Source organism: Lemur catta, chromosome 15, assembly GCF_020740605.2.
Source record: "Lemur catta isolate mLemCat1 chromosome 15, mLemCat1.pri, whole genome shotgun sequence".
Lineage (NCBI taxonomy): Eukaryota > Metazoa > Chordata > Mammalia > Primates > Lemuridae > Lemur > Lemur catta.
This window is the reverse complement of record NC_059142.1, coordinates 13,952,663-13,974,120: the sequence shown is the minus strand read 5'-3', so window position 1 is coordinate 13,974,120 and position 21,458 is coordinate 13,952,663. Positions and strand designations below refer to the sequence as shown.

Here is a 21,458-nt window from a genome sequence, read left to right as displayed (position 1 = left end):
TCCCTTTAGTCATGTACTCCCTGAGCTGGGGTGGGGGCAGGCTGGCCGGGGGTGGAGGTGGAGGTGGGAGCAAAGCTGGACCCTAAACCGCAAACCCATTGCCCAGAGTGGCACGGCACGGGGGTGGGGTTGGCAGTGAAAGGAAACAGATGTCAGATGCAGAAAGAGTGTTTATTATGAAAAAGCAATGTTATCTAGGAAAGTCACACACTGGTTTCTTTCTAATAAAATGACAAAGCAGATGTCTTAAATAATTTACAAAGGGCAGAAATTGCTCTTGAATAGCGCTACTCCTCCCTCCCGGCACACGCACGGTGCCCTGTGCTGAGCATATGAATAGGTACCCCGGGGAGCCCAGGATCTTAAGCCAGGAAAGGTCTCCTGGGCTTTCCTCCAGGCCCTGATCAGGGAAGCAGAGATGAGAGCTGGGTCCCCAAGAGCCTTGGCCCTGGAGACACAGAGGGTGAGTCTGGCGGGCTCCCCAAAGACCCTGCTCCTGGGGACCCGGCTCAGAGCTCCCAAACACCTTCTGGTGCCTGCGCCTCACATTGCAGATGAGGCAACCACAAGACTGAATGAAGTGTGGATGAATTTCTAAGCCTGAGAGTCCCCTGGGGAGTAGAAACAATTCCCCCATCTCTCCAAGATCTCCCCAAGTCACTCTCAGGCTGTGGCAGGCGGTCAGTGATGGGTCCAGATGTGGCCGGAGCAGGAGCGCTCTGGGCCCCTTGTCAGTCAGGTCCTTGTTAGCAGTGGCCCAGGGGTACTGACGACTCCTGGGGGCTTCCTCCAGGGCAGTCACGGAGCAGCACAGACATCCTGGGTGTGAGGGCTCGGTGGTCAGACAGGGCTTGCCTCCTGCAAGACAGAGCTCCCTGGGTGCCCCTCACTGTTGGCAAGGGAGGGGGAGGGGGGACACCATAGCTTTCGCCACTAAATGGGGGACTGGAAGGGGCCACTGGCATGCTCAGTTAATGATGGGGTCAGTGAGGTTAGCGGCTCTGGCTCTGCACACGTAAGAAGACTTGTACACTTCCTACTCTGCTGTGCCCATCAGCTCTGTGGGTGTTTCTAGGAAAGACTCATTTCTTGAACATGCTTACACATACATATGTGCTCATGCATGAGGAGGAGGAAGAGGAGGAGGAGGGCATTACCTGCAGGGCACTGTCCTCAGTCATGAATAAGAAAGTCAGTCATGTCGCTGCTAGAGAAAAGGGGGAGGGGTTGATGCCACTGAGAGCCTCGGGCTCTGAGGGGACCCTCCCAGTCTGGACCAGGAGAGACCAGACCTGGAAATGTGGTGGGAACTTGGCCACTCGACACATAGCCAGAGCTGTCGGGGCCCTGCCTAAGAATCCATCAGGGCCATTATATAAAGGGGGCAATGGCCCCAAGTTAGGGCATATCCAGAACCAACGCCCTGCCCCCAGGATGGGGTGCTGAGCAGACAGAGCAGGAACTCCACAGCAGCCATGCTGCTCTTCCCAGTTCCATGGGCAGGCAGGGCACAGGGGAGCCATGGAGAGGACTGGAGGGAGGGCAGGGTTTTCAGGAACCAGGCACCCGGCCACATGTGAGGCTCCAGGTGATGGACAAATGTGGGTGCCCAAGGCCCAGAGGGCCAAATACATCCAGGGTGCATCCTTTACCATCACCCCAATCCAGGTCTTTCATCCCTTCTCACGTTTGAGATGAGGGAGATTGAGGCCCAGAGAGGGACAGGGACCGGACAGGGTCACACAGCAGGTCAGGGCCAGAACCAGTGGCTGCCTACAACGCTGGCTCAAGGGAGCTGTTCCACCCTTGAGCATGGGTTGCCCACTCACCTCTCTTCAGCCATGATGGCTTCATCTAGCTCTTGGGACAGCCTCTGGAGATGCTTAATTCCTGCCCCCACAGGCTCTAGGTCACTGTCAGACTCGCTGAACAAAAGGAAAAGCCACACCAGTGACCAGTGGGAAACCTGTGGCAGGAGCCCCTCCCAGCCCAGCTCTGGGGCCCAGCTGACCCTGATGGGCTGGAAATGCCTCACCCCAGGCCCTCACTGCAGGAGGTGACCTCAGAGTGAACTGGAGCACCTGGCAGAGAACTGCAAGATCAAGATCTCCCTGCTGAGCCTTCTCCTCGACTCCCGGGCAAGTGATTTTGCAGACAGGGGAGCCCTGCTGTCTCCCCCTTGGAAACTGAGGCTCAGCCAACCAGATGGCTTCGAAACTTGCTCTTGGGCTCACCAGGAGGCTTGAGTGACTGTATAGTCACAGCTAAGCTCACCTCTTCCTCTTACAGATAGGGAAACTAAGGCCCTGAAGGATTTTCTCAAGCCCTCCACTAGCTCTGGGGGCAGATCTGGGTCAGAACACAGATGTGACTCAGCTCAGGGTGGCTCTGCTCCAGGTAGCCACATGAGGTGCTCAAAAGCCCCTGGGGATCAGTTTGTGTTTGGGGAGGGGGTCAGGTAAGGAGAATTGTGCCTGGGCTAAAAGGCCACCAGCTCTGGGGAAGGGCACTGTCCCACTTGCCTGGGAGAGCAGAGGGGCTCTGCTGAGGAGTAGGGGCTCCGGAAGGCAGCCTCCCTCCTTGACCGCCGTAGTCGGGGGGTACGCAGGCCCATCTGGACAGAGAGGCGGTGATGCTCCCTCTCCCGGGGGTCCATGGCTGAGTGGGCAGGGGGGGCTCCACACAGTCGGGTGCTCTTCTGGCTCAGGCTGTGAGCTGGGGGGCTGCCGTCCTTCTGTGCCCCTCTCTTTCTCCTCCTGGCTTTCACCTGGGTTTCCACCAGCCACTTGGTGCCACTCTGGCAGGACTCCTGGATTCTCTGTGACAGGTACATGGAAAGGTTAGCACAGACAAAGCCATGGGTGTGATACCCCAGTCTCCAGGCCACACCTCCCACCCCTAGGCCCAGCAGCTGTTCCACACATACAGGCTGCTCTTAGAATCAAGGGCGAGGCATGTAAATGACTCCATGTGGAATGGGTCCATGGCAGAGACCCAGTTCAGAGCCCCCCTGGATATGACTGCAGTGGTCAGTGGCAGGAGGACCACCCTGGCTCATAGAGCCTCCATTTATCTAAGACCAAACCCTCTTTCTGGGCACAGATTGACCCAGATACCCAAGGAGAAGGCCCAGAGGAGAGCAGGCCACCCCTCTGGGTATCAGCACAGTATTTATCTTCCTGCCTCTGGTCTCACTCACTCTATCCATCCTCCACATTGGTCCTTAGAGACCCTTCCAAAGGACAATTCTGTTCATGACACTCAACTGCTCAAAACCCTCCTATGGCTCCTTGTTGTCCATAGGACCAAGCCCTAACTCTTGAGCCTTTCACACCAGCTGGGTGATGGTTATGAAACCTCTTCCTCATTGGCTGGACTGTTTTGCCTTGGCAAACCAGAGTCCAGGGGGTGGAGCAAGGCCCACGTTAAATCTGACAAGTTATGTGACCTTGGACAAGATGTCTCTTCTCATTTCTCTGAACCCTGAGGGTGGTGAAAACAAACAAAAGGTGCTTGCAAATAAGGACTAACGTTTGGCTCAAAGATCTCTCTGTCCAGGAAGAGCTACCCTCTTTCCTTGCCCTCAGAATTCCCAATGAGACACTGAGGAGACTCCCCTTCCTCCTAATTCTCTCCTTGGAGGTATTTTCACTCTCCTCTCATGGCTTCCGTCCTTTCTAGGTGACACCTCTACATCCCCAGCTCCAGGTTTGGAGACAAATCCCTTGGAGGGCCCATGGGCACCTCACATCCAACAGAATGACATCTTCCTACTGGCACATCTCATCTGACACCACATCCACTCTCACCTACCTTCTGAGCAGCCCTTGAAGTTTACACCCCTGCAAGTCCAGGCCCCGAGGCTCCCTCAGGAGCATATCTGCTTCCAACCCCTGTTCCATTAGGTAGCTGAAGAACATGTTCTGAGATGCTAATCTGGCCAGATTTCCCACTCTGCTTGGAATCCTTCCCACTCCCAGTCACTCCTGGAGTGTCCAAGCACCTCCAGCACCCGCATGTCCTTTCTCCCTGCTCCAGCTCACTCTGTCCTCTGGCCATGCCCAGACTAAACTCTGCCAGCTCTCTGCAGCACCTTGCTTTCCCTCAGCTCTGGGCCTGGAGTCACACTATTCCCCCTGCCTCACACACCCCTGTGCCTCCCCTTCCCAGGCTGATTTCATGCAGTCACCTCCTCTGGGAAGCCTCTGCCAGCTAGGCCTGTTCTGTGGACTCTCACTATTAGCCACTTGCTTGCAATTTCCTATCACAATACAGGTGTCACCTTGTATCATGAACATCCCTTTCCTCCACGACACACTTGCATGACTCATTCAACTATTTGTTCGGTGCCTACTGTGTGCTGGGAACTATTTGGGATGCTAGGAAAACAGCAATGAACTAACCAAAGTCCCTGTCTGCAAGGAGTCTCATTCTTGGGGTGGGAGGTGGGGGTCCTTGAGGGTAGGAACTGTGTCCAGCACCAAGGAAATCGTCCATAAATAGATGGTTAGCATTGTCATTGTTACCTGGGACACCGCACCCAGGGCGCTCTTGGCTGATCGAGCTGCAGCCTGGAGGCCCTGCTGCCCCTGCTCTGGGGTTTCCAGGCGCTTCCAGGAGGGGCCTGCCCTGAGGTTGAGGTTGACGGCTCTCAGGGGCAGCCTCCGTTGGAACTGTCTGCACAGGGAGCCCAGGGTAGAGGTCTCGTGATGACCGACCACAGGCTGCAGCACCTTGCTGTCCTCCAGCTGCTCCCGGTTCCGGAGAGATCTCCGGCGCACAGAGGCGCTCATGCCCTGCCACCGAGAAGCCATCCGCCTGGCCGAGAGTCTTCTCTGCCCACTAGACCCTGGGGAGGAGGTCAAAAGGCAGGTCAGAAAGGCATCCCCCCTCCCCAGGTTCCCGAGACCCTGGGCACAGGGGAAGAGGGACGGGGTGAGGGACGGGTGAGTGGGGGAAGGAGCATGTTCCTGCAAGAGGGGTCGCAAAGAGCAGCATGCCTGCAGTCCTGCCCTTCGGGTGTCCGCTCTCTGCCGCAGGCGGGGAGGGAGGCAGAGTGAGGACCAACCCTCGCAGGGCTCAGCCCCCCAGGGCACTGTCCCCGGCAACGTCGCAAGCTCGTCCCGAGCAAACGCGCCCGCCCGCCCCTCGCCGCCGGACCCGACGCCCCGATTTCCGATCCGGCGCTTGCATTCCCAGACGCCCCCCATGCCGATCCTAACCAGACCCCCTCCGCTCTGAAGAGAAGCCCCGCCACGTCCCGCCCGCACTCACCCGACGCCCCGGAGCCGCCCCGGCGCCGAGCACAGCTGCTGCTCGGGGGACCCGGCCGATTTGAAACTCCGCGCGGCTGTGCCCCGGCCTCGTCCTCACAGCGGATTGGCTCCGACCCCGCGCCCGACGCCGCTCCGGGGATCCGATTGGCTCCCTTCTCTCGCGGCTGCGAATCCTGCTCTCGGATTGGCCGGGCCGTCCCCATTCATCGCCCGGGACCCTCGCACCGCACCCCGCCTCTCCGGCTCTGCCTTTGTACCCGCAAGTCCCACCCGCGCCGCGGCCGGGACCCGCAGCGCAGCCCGCGCGGGAGCCCGCTCCCTCCACCTGTGTTCAGGCTGGTCTGACCCATCGGGACGCAGGCGGGGGGCCCGGGCACGGAGAAGACCCAGGGGCCGGGGGCCTCGGCTCCAGGCCGCTCAGCGGGCAGCAGCCCTGGTCTCCTGGGGACCCCTCCCCTCCTGTCACGAGGTCTGGCTTTCCGTGCTTGCTCAGCCCTTTTGTCCGAAGGCGCCAGCTGTCCCTGCCCGGGAGAGACCGCGCGGCTGCAGAGCCCTGGGTGCCCAAGGAGGTTTTGTTTCAAATTTCCCTCAAGACCCTCCCTTCCTGACACAAGGCACTGCCCGCTCTGTGTTCCCCAAACTCGCCATCCACACTCTGCCCCCAAGAAAACACATCCCAGAGAGGGCATAGGCCAGAGTATGCCTGCCCTCCTCCCGCCCACACCGACCCCCACCCCGTCTCGCCCCACCCGTTCCCTCCAGCGGAATGAAACGTCCCTCTGTCCCCCTTGGCACCCAAACAAGCTCAAAAGTCAGCCATCTATGAAGCCCTTCCTTTCCTCCTTTAGGGGAACTCAGATTCCTCTTTTAGGAGACCTCAGAGCAGCACTGCCCACTCTCCCATTCTCCTTGTCCCCTCCCCAGGCCTGAGGCGACGGGCTCCCAGAGGCTCTGTCCTCAGCCCCCTTCATCTATGGTGGTCTCACGCCTCCTTCAGCCTCCGTGATTCCCCGCCTCCCGTGGTGATAATGATTAACGAGTATGTGGCACTTACTACGCACCAGTTTCTGGTGGTCCACGCACTTGCTATTTATTAACTCACTTGACCATCTGCTATGGTTCAAATGTGTCTCAGATTTGACATGTTGGAAACATAATCCTCAAATTCGTATGTTGATGGCATTTGTTTGTTTGTTTGTTTTAATATGTATAAATTGTTTATTCAAATTATGGAATATTATACAGCAGGAAAAATTAGTGAACTATAACCAGAGGGAATGATTTAGATGAATCACAGAAATATAATGTGGGATAATAAAAAGCAAATTACAGACAAACAAAATTGGACACTATATAAGTTCAAAAGCAAAAAACTAAACAATATGGTTTAGGAGTGTGCACACATTTGAGGACAAAGCTGTTATGGAAAGCAAGGGAATTGTACACACAAAAGTAAAATAGGTTGTTATTTTTGGAAGGGGTGGCAGGGAAGCGGATGTGATCAGGAAGGGACTCAAAGGGCTTCAAAAGTAATGTTCCTTTTCTTAACTTGGGTGATGGCTACATGGGTGTTTATTATTCTTTAAACCATATATGTATATAATTTTATATATGTTATTTATATCTATGTGTATACACATATTATGCATATATTCTTTTGTAAGTATGATTTAATGATTTTTCTTAAATTTTTTTTTAATTGCCACATAATACTTGTGCATATTTATGGGTGCATAGTGATGTGATACCATGCAGAGTGATCAGATAAGAGTAATTAGCATATTCATAATCTCAAACATTTATCATTTCTTTGTGTTGGGAACATTGAATATCCTCATTCTAGCTACTTGGAACTATATCATATATCATTAGCTATAATCATCCTATAGAACACTAGAACCTGTTCCTCTTGTCTAGCTCTAATTTTGTATCCTTTAACAAATCTCTCCCTATTCCGCCTCCCCCTACCCTTCCCAGCCTCTAGAATGTTGATAGCATTTGGAGGTGGGGCCTTTGGGAGGTAATTAAGACTAGATAAGGTCATTAGGGTGGGGCCCCATGATTTCCTTCTTTCAAAGACGGAAAAGAGACCTGAGTAGGCCCACATGCTCTTGCCCTCTTGCCATGTGCTGCCCTCGGCCATGCTATGATGCAGCAAGAAGGGCCTCACCAGATGCTGACCAGATGCCAGCACCATGCTCTTGAACTTCCTAGCCTCCAGGCTGTGAGCTAAATAAATCTCTGTTCTTTATAAATGACGCAGTTTGTGGTATTCAGTTATAGCAACAGAAAACGGATTAAGGCCTTCCTTAGTCCATGGACTAAGACACCTTCACTGCAGCCTACAACTTGATGAAGAAACTGAGGCATAGAGAATGAAGTTGGGCCCAAATTTCACTCAGTCTACATCAGGGCTAAGGATTCAAACTTCCTAACCACCCACACTGCCCCTCCTCGGCCCCTCACACCTGCACCTCCAGCCTGGACCTCTCACCTGACATGCAGCCAGCTACTCCTGGGTCTCATTTCCTCCTGGGTGCTGCAGGCACCTTAAACCAGAACACCCTAGCTGAGGTCACTTTGGTATCCCTGTCCCTCCTCCTCCTCCTCTTCCCCCATGTTTCCTTGCTCATGTCTTTCCAAATCAGATCACCTGGGTGCCTGTGACTGCTGAAGCATTGTGATAAAAACGTGCCACTAAGGTCAACAAAATGCATGCGTCCCTTACCCTCATGGAGCTCAAATCTAGTGTGTGGGAAGAGACAGACACTAATGCATCAAATAACCAATAATCAATTAATCAAAGAACCAGACAAAAATTATGTTATTTAAAGCTGAAACCCAGAGAATGAATTAAGCAGGCAAAGAATGTGTTTCTGTTTGTGTCCTTTTGTGTGTATGTGGTCTTGGAACAGGGAACATTGTGTTCAAGGGGACCAGTATTTCTTGTAAGAAACCCAGCACACACAAACACACGTACACACAGGCACACACACACACGTGAACCGAAACAAAAGTTTCATGAAACTTGACTACGCAAGTTTCTGAGATTTAATTTTCCATTTCATTAAAAAAAAACTGATGATTGCAATGCACTACATTTATCTCACAATGGTCACTAATGGGGTGTGAGTTGCAGTTTGAAAATGTTTGTTCCCAAACCTGTTTACATAGTTGCATTTATTATTGTAATTAAGTAATTTAATTCTTGTCATTGACCAATGAAAGATGAGGAGGGAAAAGAAAGAGTTGTTGTTTCTACGAAAACTAAGTTGAAAATGTGCAAAGGACTCAGTGAAGGTGAAACATTTAGAAAGAAAATTTATCAAATTGGAGTGCCTTGTCACAGTCACCTCTCCAGCGCCTAGCACATCAGACACATCCAAAATAATAGCTTATATATTTCAAGCCCTTACCATGTGTTAGACATTCTGCTAAGTGCATTTACTGTCTTTATTCTTCCCTAATCCTCACAGCAACTACGAAGTAGGTACTATTTTTATTTCCGTTACAGATGACAAAGCTGAGATCCAGACAGGTGACACATCTTTGTCTAAGACTGTACGGAATGTCAGACCTGGAATTTAAATCCTGGGTGGCTGACTCCAAAACCTGAATTCTTAACCTTAGATTACACAGCCTTGTTAAGCATCTAGAATGAATGAACTCAAGCATGCGTGCATGAAGACGCCCTCCCTGCCTGGAGCTTCCCACCCTCTTCCCTCACTCAGAATGATAACTGGCAGGCCAGGTTAATGAAGAACAGTCTCCATGGCAACAAGAAAAGAAGGCAGAAACATTTTCTTCTGAATGAGATGTCTTTCCTGTTTGCCTTGCATGAAGTGATGGCTTGAGGGTGGGAAGTGGGCTCCTCGTGGCGCGGCAGGTGCAGGGGCTCCTGTTCTTGTCAAGGAGTAAAAGCCAGTCAGCTGTTCTAAGTAGAGACTTTTCTGGGGTGGGGAGGGGTTCCAGCTGCACCTTGCCTGTGATGGGGAGGGGTATGGAAGAGGAGCTCCCACCTTGGTCTGCAGGGGCTCTCTGTTCAACAGCAAAGCTTCCACCAGTTTCCTTGACTTCCTGGAACTGTCAGTCTGAAGGAAGAAGCAGACATTGAACACATCATTGTAAACAATTAATGCCATGAATGGGAAGTGCTGGGGGGAGTCAGAGGGCATGGAGGGGGGGGGAAACTGACTTGAGCTGGAGGTCAGGGCAGACTTTCCTTAGCTGACGAGTTAGGGGGCCAGTGTTGGGAGTTTGGAGCACTGCCAAGTTCTAGGATTGGAGAAAACCTAAGCAAAACAGACAGGGAAGGGCTGAGATCAGGGACCAAGGTCAGGGTCTGAGGATGGCAAGAAGCAAGGACTGTAGGCCAGGGAAGGAATTCAGAATTTATCGCGAAGGCAGTGGGAAGTCTTTGCTGAATTTTAAGAGGGGAGTGAGTTTTTAGAGTTGCATTTTAATAAAGTCCATGAGAAGACTGATTTGGGGGCTGCTAGGGTTTGAATGTGTCCCCCACATTTCATGTGTTGGAAACTTAATCCCCAAATTCATATGTTGGAGGTGGGGCCTTTGGGAGGTAATTAGGATTAGATAAGGACATCAGAGTGGGGCTCCCATGATGCGACTGGTGGCTTTAAAAGGAGAGGAAGAGAGACCTGAGCTGGCACAGTCTGGCCCTCTCACCATGCGATGCCCTGTGCCATGTTCTGACACAGCAAGGAGGCCCTCCCCAGGTGTCTGCGCCATGCTCTTGGACTTCCCCACTTCCAGACCTATGACCTGAATAAACTCCTTTTCTTCATAAATTACCTAGTCTGCGGTACTCAGCTATAGCAACAGAAAGTGCACTAAGATAGGGGCCAAGCTGGTGCCAGGGGATCAGTCTGGAGGCTGTGGCTGGAGTCCAGGCATGGCCCAGGCAGTGGACCTTCATTCTTCTCAGCAGTGGAACCAACCCCCCTGGCGTCAGCATCAATGACCCCTTCCCTGTGTGCCCCCCACCTTCCTCAGCCAACCATGGGCAAAATCTCTCAGTGTTACCCCTTAAATATCTCTTCAATCCTGTGTGCCTTTGATCCTCTACAAAGGGAAGCAATGGGCACAGTGGGAGAGTTTTAAGAAGTGTGAGAAGAGCTGTGATTAGATCTTTTTCTCTCATTGTGAATTATATCACTGGTAGGAAAATGACTAAAACGTAACATCCAGTATAATGAATACAGTAAGTCTTCGCTTAATGCTGTTGACAGGTTCTTGGAAACTGTGACTTTAAGTGAAACGATGTATAAGGAAACCAATTTTTTTCTCATCAACCTTATTTGAGGACCTGCTGTACATCCTTTTGTTTCAAATCATGGTTTCCAAGAATCTACCAATTACATTAAGTGAGGACTTACTGTGCTTATAAAGCAAATACCTGTGTACCCCTCACCCGGGTCAAGGGTGAGCATTTCTGGGATCCCAGAAGCAGCCACTTGCCCCCTGCTGTGTGATCTCCCTCCCTCCCTAACTTTCATAGCAATGGCTTTTATTTCCCTTTGAAGTTTTACTAAGTATCCGTTTTAGCTCCTGCATGCAGACCCCTCTAGGTCGCTGTGCTGCTGGGCAAAGGGTGGAAGAGAGGAGGGGAAGGATCTCTCCAGCCTTCACCCCTCTCCCCCCAGACACAGGTGGAGACTGGGCCCTCAGGGACTGGGCACTCAGGTGGGGTTTCCTGGAGGGGCAGTCTGGGTTCCTTGGCCCCGACCAGTGACCCAGGCTTTGTCTCCTCTATGCCAAGGGCTCCGGGTGGGAGTCAAGACTTTCAGGAGTGCTGGATTTGGGGCTCCCACTCACTGCTCCAGGCCTCTCAACTTCCCCGGAGAGGGAGGCAGGAGAGGTTGATTTTCCCATTTCATTTGGGAAAACGGACTTAGGAAAGATCGGAGACATCTACGGCCACAGAGTCAGTAAATAAGAGGGGGATTAGCCCTTTGAACTCAGCTCTGTGTGGCTCCTAGACCAGTGTTCTTGTCCCTACCTGTGGCAGGGTCCTGTGTCCCTTCTCTGTCACAAGCCAGCGCGGCATGGGAAGAGAACGGTTAGGAGCCGCTCTGAGCCCACGGCCCTCAGGGCGGGAGAGCGCCGGCACGGGAACCCGAGATGGCCACAAGGTGGCGCCAAACACCACGTCTTCACGTTTCTTTTTCTCAGCCCAGAAAGGGGTCCCTGACGCCCCGAATAGGCTCTGCCTGGTCCCCAGAGCACAGGGCTAAGGCCTTGCAAAGGCAGGGAGGGAGCCCCACTGCCCCAACCAGGCCTCGCAGGGGAGGCAGGGGAGCAGCTGGGAAGGGCGACACATACCCCCTTTGGTCCCCTGTCTTACTTCCCTCTGAAGCCAGAAACCTGCCCCCTCTTCCCTGGCCGGATCTCACAGCCTCCTGAGGGCGATCTTGGGGAGTGGGAGGAGGAAACAGGGAAGGAGGGGAGGTGGCTGGACGGCAGATGCAGCAGAGGCCCGGCCTGGGGTGCAAGGGGAGTCGGAGTCTGGACAGGGCAGCACCCCCGGGGCCAGGCTGGGCAAAGTGGCTTCAGGCCTCCCCTCCTTTCCCCTTGGGTGGCCTCCAGGCCTCTCTGCTGCTTTCCCCTCTCCCTTGTCTTCTTTAAGAAAGCTCAGCTGACTTCCTCCTTCTTGGGGTGGAACAAAAGCCGCTGAATACCACCAGGCATGACAATGGTGGTGGCAGGCAGGGGCCTCACATCCCCGTGGGCAGAGGTGGACGGGGCAGGAGGCCAGGCTGCCCAGAGTGGCCACAATGGCCCTGAAGAGCGGCCCGGGCCAGCTTGGGGCACCTCCCCCACCGTCCTGCTTCATCCACTCCCCTGGGGGAGGGCAAATCCCCACACGTCTGTCTCAGCCGCCTAAGCGACCTCCTGCAGGTGTGATTATCTCAGCCCAGGCCGAGGTCTCCCTCCACCCACAGCCATGGACGCGGCTCTGCTGCTGAACGTGGAAGGGGTCAAGAAGACCATTCTGCACGGGGGCACCGGGGAGCTCCCCAGCTTCATCACCGGATCCCGAGTAAGTGGGCCCCCATGGTGGGATACAGACCCCTGTGGCAGCCTCCCAGCTGTGCCCCAGGGCGCTGCAAACCGCCTTCAACTTTGCCAACAAACAGCCAGGTAGGCCTTTCCTGGAGTTGTCAACTCAGGCACCTGGGAAGCTCTGGGTGGGTACCATTCGCGGGGCATTTTTTGTACTTTGCAGATTAAATTTTAATGTGGCCTGAGGGAAGGGGCTTTTCGGAATTTTCTGGAGCCTTAAATGTTGGGTGAGAAGAAAGGGCCCTCAGGGGTCTGTGGCTACTAAAGTTGGGCTTGTTTAAGGAAGGACCTCCTGACACATGGAGCTTGGAGAGTGGGAATGGGGTCCTTGGGGAGGGCGGGTTCCTCCTCTCTGGGGGAGCATGGCGGGGTGGGGGTACCCTGAGGCCTGAGGCATCTCATCAGGTTTGTGAGAGCTGACCCCTGAGGACAGCCCTGGGGGTCCATGACAGTGGTGGTGGCATCTGCTGGATATTGGGAGGTGTGTCTAGACCAGAGCCCACTCTCTCGGTGACCAGGTGACCTTCCATTTCCGCACCATGAAATGTGACGATGAGCGGACGGTCATAGACGACAGCAAGCAGGTGGGCCACCCCATGCACATTATCATTGGGAACATGTTCAAGCTCGAGGTCTGGGAGATCCTGCTGACGTCCATGCGGGTCGGCGAGGTGGCCGAGTTCTGGTGTGACATCATCGTAAGTAGGCCCTGCTGGCCCATTGCCCGGGTCTGTCTTCTAGGGGGCTCACCCACCCACTTCGCAGGGCTGCTGCGTTCCTGGAAAGCTCGGGGAAAACAAACTCCATACAGCAAATCCTGCATCCTCCTCGCTGCCCCTGTAAATAGAATGATGGCCCAACCGAAAGAACGAGGCCCTAAAGTGACAATGTGTGCTGTGGCTGGCGGAGGGATGAGGGAGCCTGCCCACTTCACACTCCTCACTTCTTACACAGCGTGATTAGATCCTGGGGACTTCTGGCCATTGGTTACTTTTCTGCCCTCCTCGCCACATAGCAAAAATATTTTTCCTCTATTTATGGCAGTCCTATAAATTACCTTTATAAGTTAGATTCCCTGTTCTGTGGCCCGGGTAGAAATGGCAAAACTCACTGACCTTTAAGGCAAAAATTTCTTATGGAAACTTTCAAATATATACGTAAGTGGACAGAAAGTCTAATGAACTTCCAAACACCCATCACCCAGTGCCAGCCCCACCCACCCATGGCCAGTCCTGTCTCACCCACTGCCCCACCCACTTCCCTTCCTTGTCCCATGAGACTAAAGCACATTCCAAACAACATATCATTTCATCTGTGAACACCAAACTTCCTATCTCTAAAATATAAGGATATTTAACCACAATATCATTAGGAAATATTTTTAAAACCCCAATAATTCCTTAAATCAGTCTAATATCCAGTCACTATTAAAATTTCTCTGGTTGTCTCTTCATTTATTCTTTATAAATGAATGAGGTTGGTCTGTTCAAGTCAGGATTCAGACGAAGTCCATGCATAGCACTCTGTTGCTATGTTTCTCAAGTCTCTTCTTATCTGTGGGTTCTCCTCCGTCTTTTTGTCCTTGGCATGGATTTGTCCTGTAGAAGTTCCACATTCTGAGTTTATGGTTGCTTTGCCATGGAATTGTCCAATGTGTTCCTCTATTCCCCATATATTTGATATACTAAAAGTTTGGTCTAGAGGGCTTGATAAGATTCAGGTTCTTCCTTTTTTTTTTTGCAACAGTCTGTCATGGGTGGTACTGTGCACTTCCCGCAGGCCCACTATGCCTGCTGCCTCTTTTATTGTGATGTGAAGACTGAGTTGTGGGTTCAGGTGTTGACAGCCCAATCCATCCATTCCAAAGCTCACCCTAGACTTTCACCTTTGAGGGTGAACACCTAGACTCATTATTTCAGCAGGAGCCAATAACCTTTTGAAAGAGCAATTTGGGAACAGTTTGAACTCTGTTCTTTTATTAGTTTGTGACCTGGGGACGCCCTTTCTTCTTTCTGCCACTTATTCTCTCAACTATAAATAAACCCTAAGAGAATGGGTTGTTTCAAAGGTTACACAATATGATGTATATGAAGATTAATCATAGTACAGGGCAATTGAAAAGTGGGGGCCATTATTTTGAGCCAGAAGAAATTTTGAGATTAACTTTCTCATTTTACTAATGAGAAAAATTAAGCCTCAGAAAGAGAAAGTAACTTATTCCGGGTCAAATAAGTTAAGGGACAGGATTTGGGTGGGACACGTGGGACATGAGTCCTGTCTGGCTCATGTTTCTCACAATGTCTAATAGAGCCAGGCTGCAATGCCATCGTTTGCCAGTAGGGGATCCCCTTCAACACATGCTCTTCATTTCTTCACTCACTTAGCAAAAGCTATTTGAGCATCTTTTTTTTGTACCAGTCCCTGGGTTGTTCTTCATCCTGATGTTTTTAACTTTTAAAATCTGTTTTATTTTTATCAAGTCTTTAGAAAACTGACTTTGTGATTTCAGTTAGTTTAAAATTATATTTATTGACTTTGCTTACAATGAGGAGCCTCTGTACTTTTTAGACTGGTTGTGTCTCTAATTCAGGCCATATGTTAGGCAAGGCTTGGTTGCCAACAATAGCTCCCTCCGCATAGGGTGCATATTTGCTAGCGCAGGAGAGCTGAGTGCATAGAAAGCTGTCAATAAATTCTTGATTGGTTGATTGATTTGTTGTTTGCAAAAGCGCAAGCTGCTGTGACTCCTGTAATGTGGCCATGGCTCTTTGTTTCTTGCGGTGTCTGTGTTCTTTTGGCCACATCAATAGTCACATGAGTGCACTGCCCATTCCACAGGCTGGTAATTTTTGTATCATAGTGACTATGGGTTTTCCCAAAATCCCTCCCACATCTCCGCCCATGGCTGGCATGATTGCACATAAGCACACACACACACACAAATACCCCTTCTAGAGTTATTTATCCATCTTCACATCCACCTCTTATCCTTCCATCCATCTACCTGCCCATGCATCAGTTTATCCATCCTTCCCTCCAACCAATGTTCATTCATAATCTAGTCTTCCATCACTACACACCCATCCATCCTCTCCTGTATCTATCTATCTGTCTATCTATCTATCTATCTATCTATCCATCCATCCATCTAGAAAACAGTCACTGGCCACCAGATTTGGCCTGTTCTTGGTATTAGAAATGAAACAGGCAAAGTCCCCAGTCCTCAAGGAACTTGAATTCTGGAGGAGGAGCAGTCACCTAAGCAATTGTCATGCAGGCCAACTAGTGACACAGCATAAATAAGAGAGGGTAGAGTGCTGTGGGGCCACAAAACAGGGTCAACTAACTGCTTTAGGGTCTTGGGGGGCCTTCCTCAAGCAGCTAATATGGAGCTGGGTCTTGAAGGATGAATAGGAGTTCATGAGGCCTAGAAGTGGGGAGAGGGCCAGGGAGTGTGAGCAAGCGTGGCATGTTACATTTAGTTAGCCCCTTCTCTTCTATGGGACATCTCTCCAGCTAAGAACCTGGAAAAACTAAGCGATCAGTGAGACAATCCTCTCTATTCGGCAAAGGCCTCAGGAGGGCCTGGCTTTCCCCACCAGTCGCTGCCTGGCATTCCCCGCAGAACCCTCTGCCTGGACAGTCCTTACTAGATGACCTTGGAGTTTAGGTCTCTGCAGGGCAGGGGGCTTCCTCCCACTTCCCCCTTCCCCTGAACCTGAGGGGCAGGATCAGTCAGGGGCTCTGGGAGCATCTGCTCCGAGATACACTCCTTCCTGTCCCTCCAGGGAGGACCCCGGTCTGCATGTGGGATTTTTTGCTGGTGCCTAGTCTTGCAAAGCCAGGGGCTGCAAACTCCAGGCCCACGGAGGGCCAGGAGCCCTGGCAGGCTGCAGATCACCAGCTCCAGCCCAAGGGGGCGGCTGCTGCCCAGCTTCAGCTGGACGGTTGCCATGTGAGAGGGGAAGCGCCCGGTGTGGCTGGGGCTTCTGAGCTTTTGAGACAAAGCCAGAAATTTGCATTAACATGTGAACTCACCCAGTGTTGAAATGCTGGCAACAAATTAAAAACAGGCAAACAAAACCCTCCACACTGTGAAGGGCTAGAACAAAGCCAATCTGCAAGTTGGATATGGCCTCTCACACTCCAGTTTGCAACCTTCGGAATAGATAGAGTTCCTCAGACAGAAGGCTCTGGCCTTGAAGCCCCAGAGAGAGGCAGTGATCCTGGGCTCCCCCTGCCCCAGTTGCAGCCCCACGGGCATGAGCACGTCCTAGGGGCGGGAGTCCAGCTCCACAGAGACCTGTGTGTGACCATGGCTGACCCTGCCAGCCTACAGCCCCGCAAGCTGAGCTGCAAGGATGGGCTCAGAGCTGAGATGTACATCCTCCTTCCTCCCTCCCAGGCAGCAGTTGTCCTTCCTGGTGGTGGCCCTGGTAGTGCCAGGGTGGCAGGTGTCTGGGTGGATAAGGCCATTGTCTGAGAGTATGCCCTAACAGCAGCTGGCCCTGGGGTCCGCAGCTCACACTCACCTTGCTGGGAGGTGGGGGCTGCTGAGCTGGGGCTGCCAGGTCAGGGCAAGGAGTCCCCCTCCCTGCAGCAGGCTGATCCTGGGCCTCTCCCTCCCCTGGTCCAGCCTTAATCCTAAAAGGCTCAGCTGCCATCTGGTCGTGTCTCTCGCAAAGTGGCAAAGGGCATTCTGGGCTAATCCTGGCTGGTAAGGGCAGGGAGGGGTGACCTTTATCTCCATGCTGGTGACCTGGAGACAGAGCTGGACTCTTCTGCCCCTTCACTTTCCCAGCAGTGTGTCTTTACCGGGCTAGTTCAGAACTTGGTCCTAGGAGACGGGTTCTCAGAGACCACAGTTGGGGAAACTGAGGCCCGGCATGCAGCAGGCCACGCTGATGTTCCCAGCCCTCCTCCATCATGAGGGTGGCAAGCCCAGCTCCCAGTGCCGGGTGAGGCTGCCATGGGCCAGGCCTGCGTCTCTACTGTCTCATTCAATCCCTATAGCAGCCTTGATGGCAGACAGGTGCCACCGAGGGAACTGGGCTCCAGACAAGTGCCATGACCTGGGCTCACTGCTCACCCGCAGCACTGCCAGGACACCCAACTGGCCCTCTCCGACCCCAGAGCCCTGCTCCTTCCACTGCACCACACTGCCCTCCCTGAGAGTCCCAGACTTGGTGGAGCTCTGAGTCCCCTTGGGGAGAGAGGTGTTACAGTTGACCACAAGGACCAGAGGTGGCAGCATGAGGCTACAAGCATGGCCTCTGGAGCCAGAATTGAATCCTGGCTCTGTCATCTCCTTCCTGTGTGACCTGGAGCAAGTTGCTTAACTTCTCTAGGCTCTAATTTCCTCAGCTGTAAAATGAGGCTAACAGTCGTGCCTTCCTTGTTGGATTGAAGGAGCCGGGCACACCGTTTAGCACAGTCATTAGTGGGTATAGTGGGGTAGCAGGATTCCTGCTGTTAAGGGCTCAGATTGAAGGGGTCTTTGTGGCCCAGACGCCATCCACCTGTCTCTCCCCACAGCACACAGGGGTGTACCCCATCCTGTCCCGGAGCCTGCGGCAGATGGTTGAGGGCAAGGACCCCACGGAGTGGCACGTGCACACGTGTGGGCTGGCCAACATGTTCGCCTACCACACGCTGGGCTACGAGGATCTGGACGAGCTGCAGAAGGAGCCGCAGCCTCTGATCTTTGTGATCGAGCTGCTGCAGGTGCGACTCTGGGGTCTGTGGGGTGGAGGGCTGTCCCAGCATCTGAGAGGGACCAGGGACAGCGGGTACTCTTGGGACCCCCAACTCCACCGGCCCCTGGACAGTGCCCTGTTTCTCTTCAGAGAAGAGGAAAGGGTTTGTAAACAACAGGAGAATAGAAATTTGAAAAAAAAATCCTCTGGTTTTTCTACAGAAAAAGTCCATTTGGAACCAATTTTTAAAAATGTGATACATTTTCATTTTGGAGGCATTTTACTTCTACTGGTTATCTACTTCCATTTTTATTTGCAAAAGTTTAGGATACTAACCTCATCCTTGGTCCCTGTGGTTTGTGAGTTCAGACTTGGTTCTTGAGTAGTGGGAGAGGCTGCATGGAGGTGTCCAGTCCACATCCTCTCACCCAGAACCCCAGTTGACAGCCTATGTTTGGGAGTTGGTGGGAGAGGCTCAGGGCCAGGGTCAAGTTCAGGTCAGGACTCAGCTTTTGGCCAAGGGTAAGGCCATAAGAACTCTGTCAACCAAGGGCCTTGACAGGCCTGCTGGAACAGTTGTGTGGTCTGTGCACTGCACAAAGGCATCTCTTCCAAGGTGCTCATTAGAGACCTTGTATATTTGTATTTTTATAATGACAATTTTCCAGCAGATGGCAATGAAGTGTCTTGTTCTAACAAAATGAGTATTCATGACAATTTTCTGAATATTGGAAATAAATTGTCTTGACAAAGGGGTCCCTTTTTCTGATTCACACAGAGGCACTGATTTAGGGCAGGGCCTTGGGCCTTGTTGCTCCGTTCCCTGGTTTATATGTATCTGCAAGCCTGATTTTTTGGCCGAACCCTACTGTGGAAAACGCAGAGCTGCCTTCAGGGAGACGTGCTGGGGTCCACTCTCTCTGGTCCCTGTGGGGGTGCAGGCCCCTGGGGTCCCTGCCCCACTGACCTGCAGCTCTTGGCCAGGTTGAGGCCCCGAGTGAGTACCGGAGGGAGACCTGGAACCTGAGCAACGACGAGAAGATGAAGGCGGTGCCCGTCCTCCATGGGGAAGGAAACCGGCTCTTCAAGCTGGGCCGCTACGAGGAGGCCTCTAGCAAGTACCAGGAAGCCATCGTCTGCCTGAGGAACCTGCAGACCAAGGTGGGAGTGGGGCCGACCTTGGGGGAGCAGCCTGGCGTTGGCCGTGGCCTGGGTGGCGCCTGAGCTCACTGCAGACCTCGTGATCCGGCAGGAGAAGCCCTGGGAGGTGCAGTGGCTGAAGCTGGAAAAGATGATCAACACCCTGATCCTCAACTACTGCCAGTGCCTGCTGAAGAAGGAGGAGTACTACGAGGTGCTGGAGCACACCAGCGACATCCTGCGCCACCACCCAGGTGCGCCGCGGGGCGGGGCGGGGCAGGGCGGGGCGAGGGGGCATCCGGCCCGGGCCACAGGGTCACCTGCAAAAACCTTCCGGGAATTCTCTGCCGACTCTGTCAAGGCAGCAAACCTGGTCTGCACCCAGCAGGTTTCGCCAAGCCTGATGGGTGGGCAGTGCTTACTGTAGGGGGTCTTTTCTTTTAATGCATTTGGACGAATAGACAAGTAGCTCGCCGAACTTGTGATTTTGTGGAGCAGTAAACAGGTTTTTAAAAACAGGGCAATTGATAGGGAAAAATAATGAGTCAAGACTAGTATCCAGGGTGCACATACACGGCAGTGTCTGTGAAGATGGTATTCGAATGTCGGTGACAGTAGCAATGTCAGCACTTAGCGTGCTCCAGGCGCCAAGTATGGGGTAGGTGCAGGCAGAGGGCCTGAAGGCTACACAATTTCGGGGGCGTCTGTGAGGTAAAGAATACAAAGTTAGGAATATCAACTTAGTTCCAGGGCTGGGAAGGGTAGAGGTCCGCGGGAAGGGATGGGAGGAAGAACTGCTGGCATCATAATCGTCACCATTTTACTGTCGAGTAAACTGAGGCACGAGAGGTACAGGGAGGTTAAGGATCACGGGCAGGATTAAGGGTCTTGTAGGCGGGTGGGTCCCAGCCCGGTGGGGGCTGCCCCGTCCTCCCGCAGGCATCGTGAAGGCCTACTACGTGCGCGCGCGGGCCCACGCCGAGGTGTGGAACGAGGCGGAGGCCAAGGCGGACCTGGAGAAGGTGCTGGAGCTGGAGCCCGCCATGCAGAAGGCGGTGCGCAGGGAGCTGCGGCTGCTGGAGAACCGCATGGCCGAGAAGCAGGAGGAGGAGCGGCTGCGCTGCCGGAGCATGCTGGGCCGCCGCGCCGCGGGGCAGCCCGGAGCCGAGCAGCCCGCGGAGCCCCCGCAACCGCCCCTGTCCCCCTCGGGCCCCCCGCAACCGCCCCTGGCCCCCGCGGGGCCCCCGCAGCCGCCCCTGTCCCCCTCGGAGTCCCCGCAACCGCCCCTGCCCCCCGCGGGGCCCCCGCAACCGCCCCTGCCCCCCGCGGGGCCCCCGCAGCCGCCCCTGTCCCCCTCGGGCCCCCCGCAACCGCTCCTGCCCCCCGCGGGGCCCCCGCAACCACCCCTGTCCCCCGCGGGGCCCCCGCAGCCGCCCCTGTCCCCCTCGGAGCCCCCGCAACCGCCCGTGTCCCCCGCGGGGCCCCCGCAACCGCTCCTGCCCCCCGCTGGGCTCCCGCAACCGCCCGTGTCCCCCTCGGGGCCCCCGCAACCGCACTGAGCCCTCTGCCACCGGCACCCAGGCGGGGAGCTCATAGCCCGGGCATTTCTGGTTCAGTTGACCACGATTTTGATGTCACTTTTTGAAATTTAAAATTAATCTTTGAAATCAAAATCATGCATGCCCATGGTTAAAAACAATTGAAAGAACACAGAAGAGCTTATGAATAAAGTGCAGTTTCCTCCCCTGCTCCTCCCATTCCTTAGCCCAGAGCTTTTAAAATTGCCCGTTTTTTATTCCTCTGGTAGCTCTATCTCCAGGTAGCACGTTTCAGTCACGGTTCCTCCGTGTGTCATTTTTACCCCACGGCAATGAAAAATGAGGATTGGGTGCTGTGACCCTGTTTCCGCCCCTGCCATCCCTCTCTTTCTCCCCATTTTGGGTGGCTATATTTAGCGGTCATCTCTTAGTTATTTTTGTAAGTTTATACACTACACCTAGAACTCTCTAGAACCCCATTGACTTTAGTGGAACCGGTGACTCCCTTCTGTGTAGGATGAGGCTGGCAGAGCTGGGACCCTCCCCTCACCCTCGTCTCCTCCTCCGTTCCCAACTCTCACCTTCCTCCTCCCTAAAGGTCTGATGTACCTGACTTTTCCATCATCCTGGTTGTTAACATCTCTCTTCTGCTCTGTAACCAACATTAAGTCTTCTGTGCTTTGTCCATAGGTTGAGTCTCAAATTTGAAAATCAATAAATAGTGT

The 21,458-nt window shown here is 53.4% G+C and overlaps 2 protein-coding genes across 6 annotated transcripts; one reads left to right on the top strand and one right to left on the bottom strand.

The window, feature by feature from the left end:
- Positions 1–152: 152 nt before the first annotated feature.
- Positions 153–5,316, bottom strand: PIMREG (PICALM interacting mitotic regulator). Of its 5 annotated transcripts, XM_045526010.1 has the most exons (6): positions 5,275–5,316; positions 4,527–4,849; positions 2,523–2,818; positions 1,830–1,925; positions 1,158–1,207; positions 788–858 (listed from the first exon to the last, which is right to left on the bottom strand). In XM_045526010.1, exons 2-5 carry the CDS (start codon positions 4,812–4,814, stop codon positions 1,174–1,176), a joined length of 714 nt encoding a protein of 237 aa, XP_045381966.1. In that variant the 5' UTR covers positions 4,815–4,849; positions 5,275–5,316; the 3' UTR covers positions 788–858; positions 1,158–1,173. The 5 variants fall into 5 exon arrangements, with proteins under 5 accessions (XP_045381965.1, XP_045381961.1, XP_045381964.1 ...); XM_045526009.1 differs by having other exon boundaries at positions 153–1,207; XM_045526005.1 differs by lacking the exon at positions 1,158–1,207 and having other exon boundaries at positions 153–858.
- Positions 5,317–12,198: 6,882 nt separating this feature from the next.
- AIPL1 (aryl hydrocarbon receptor interacting protein like 1) lies at positions 12,199–20,754 on the top strand. Its single transcript, XM_045526983.1, has 6 exons — positions 12,199–12,336; positions 12,878–13,057; positions 17,895–18,083; positions 19,040–19,216; positions 19,308–19,449; positions 20,135–20,754. The coding sequence occupies exons 1-6, from the start codon at positions 12,241–12,243 to the stop codon at positions 20,752–20,754; spliced, it is 1,404 nt and encodes a 467-aa protein (XP_045382939.1). The 5' UTR covers positions 12,199–12,240.
- The last annotated feature ends 704 nt before the right edge of the window (positions 20,755–21,458 follow it).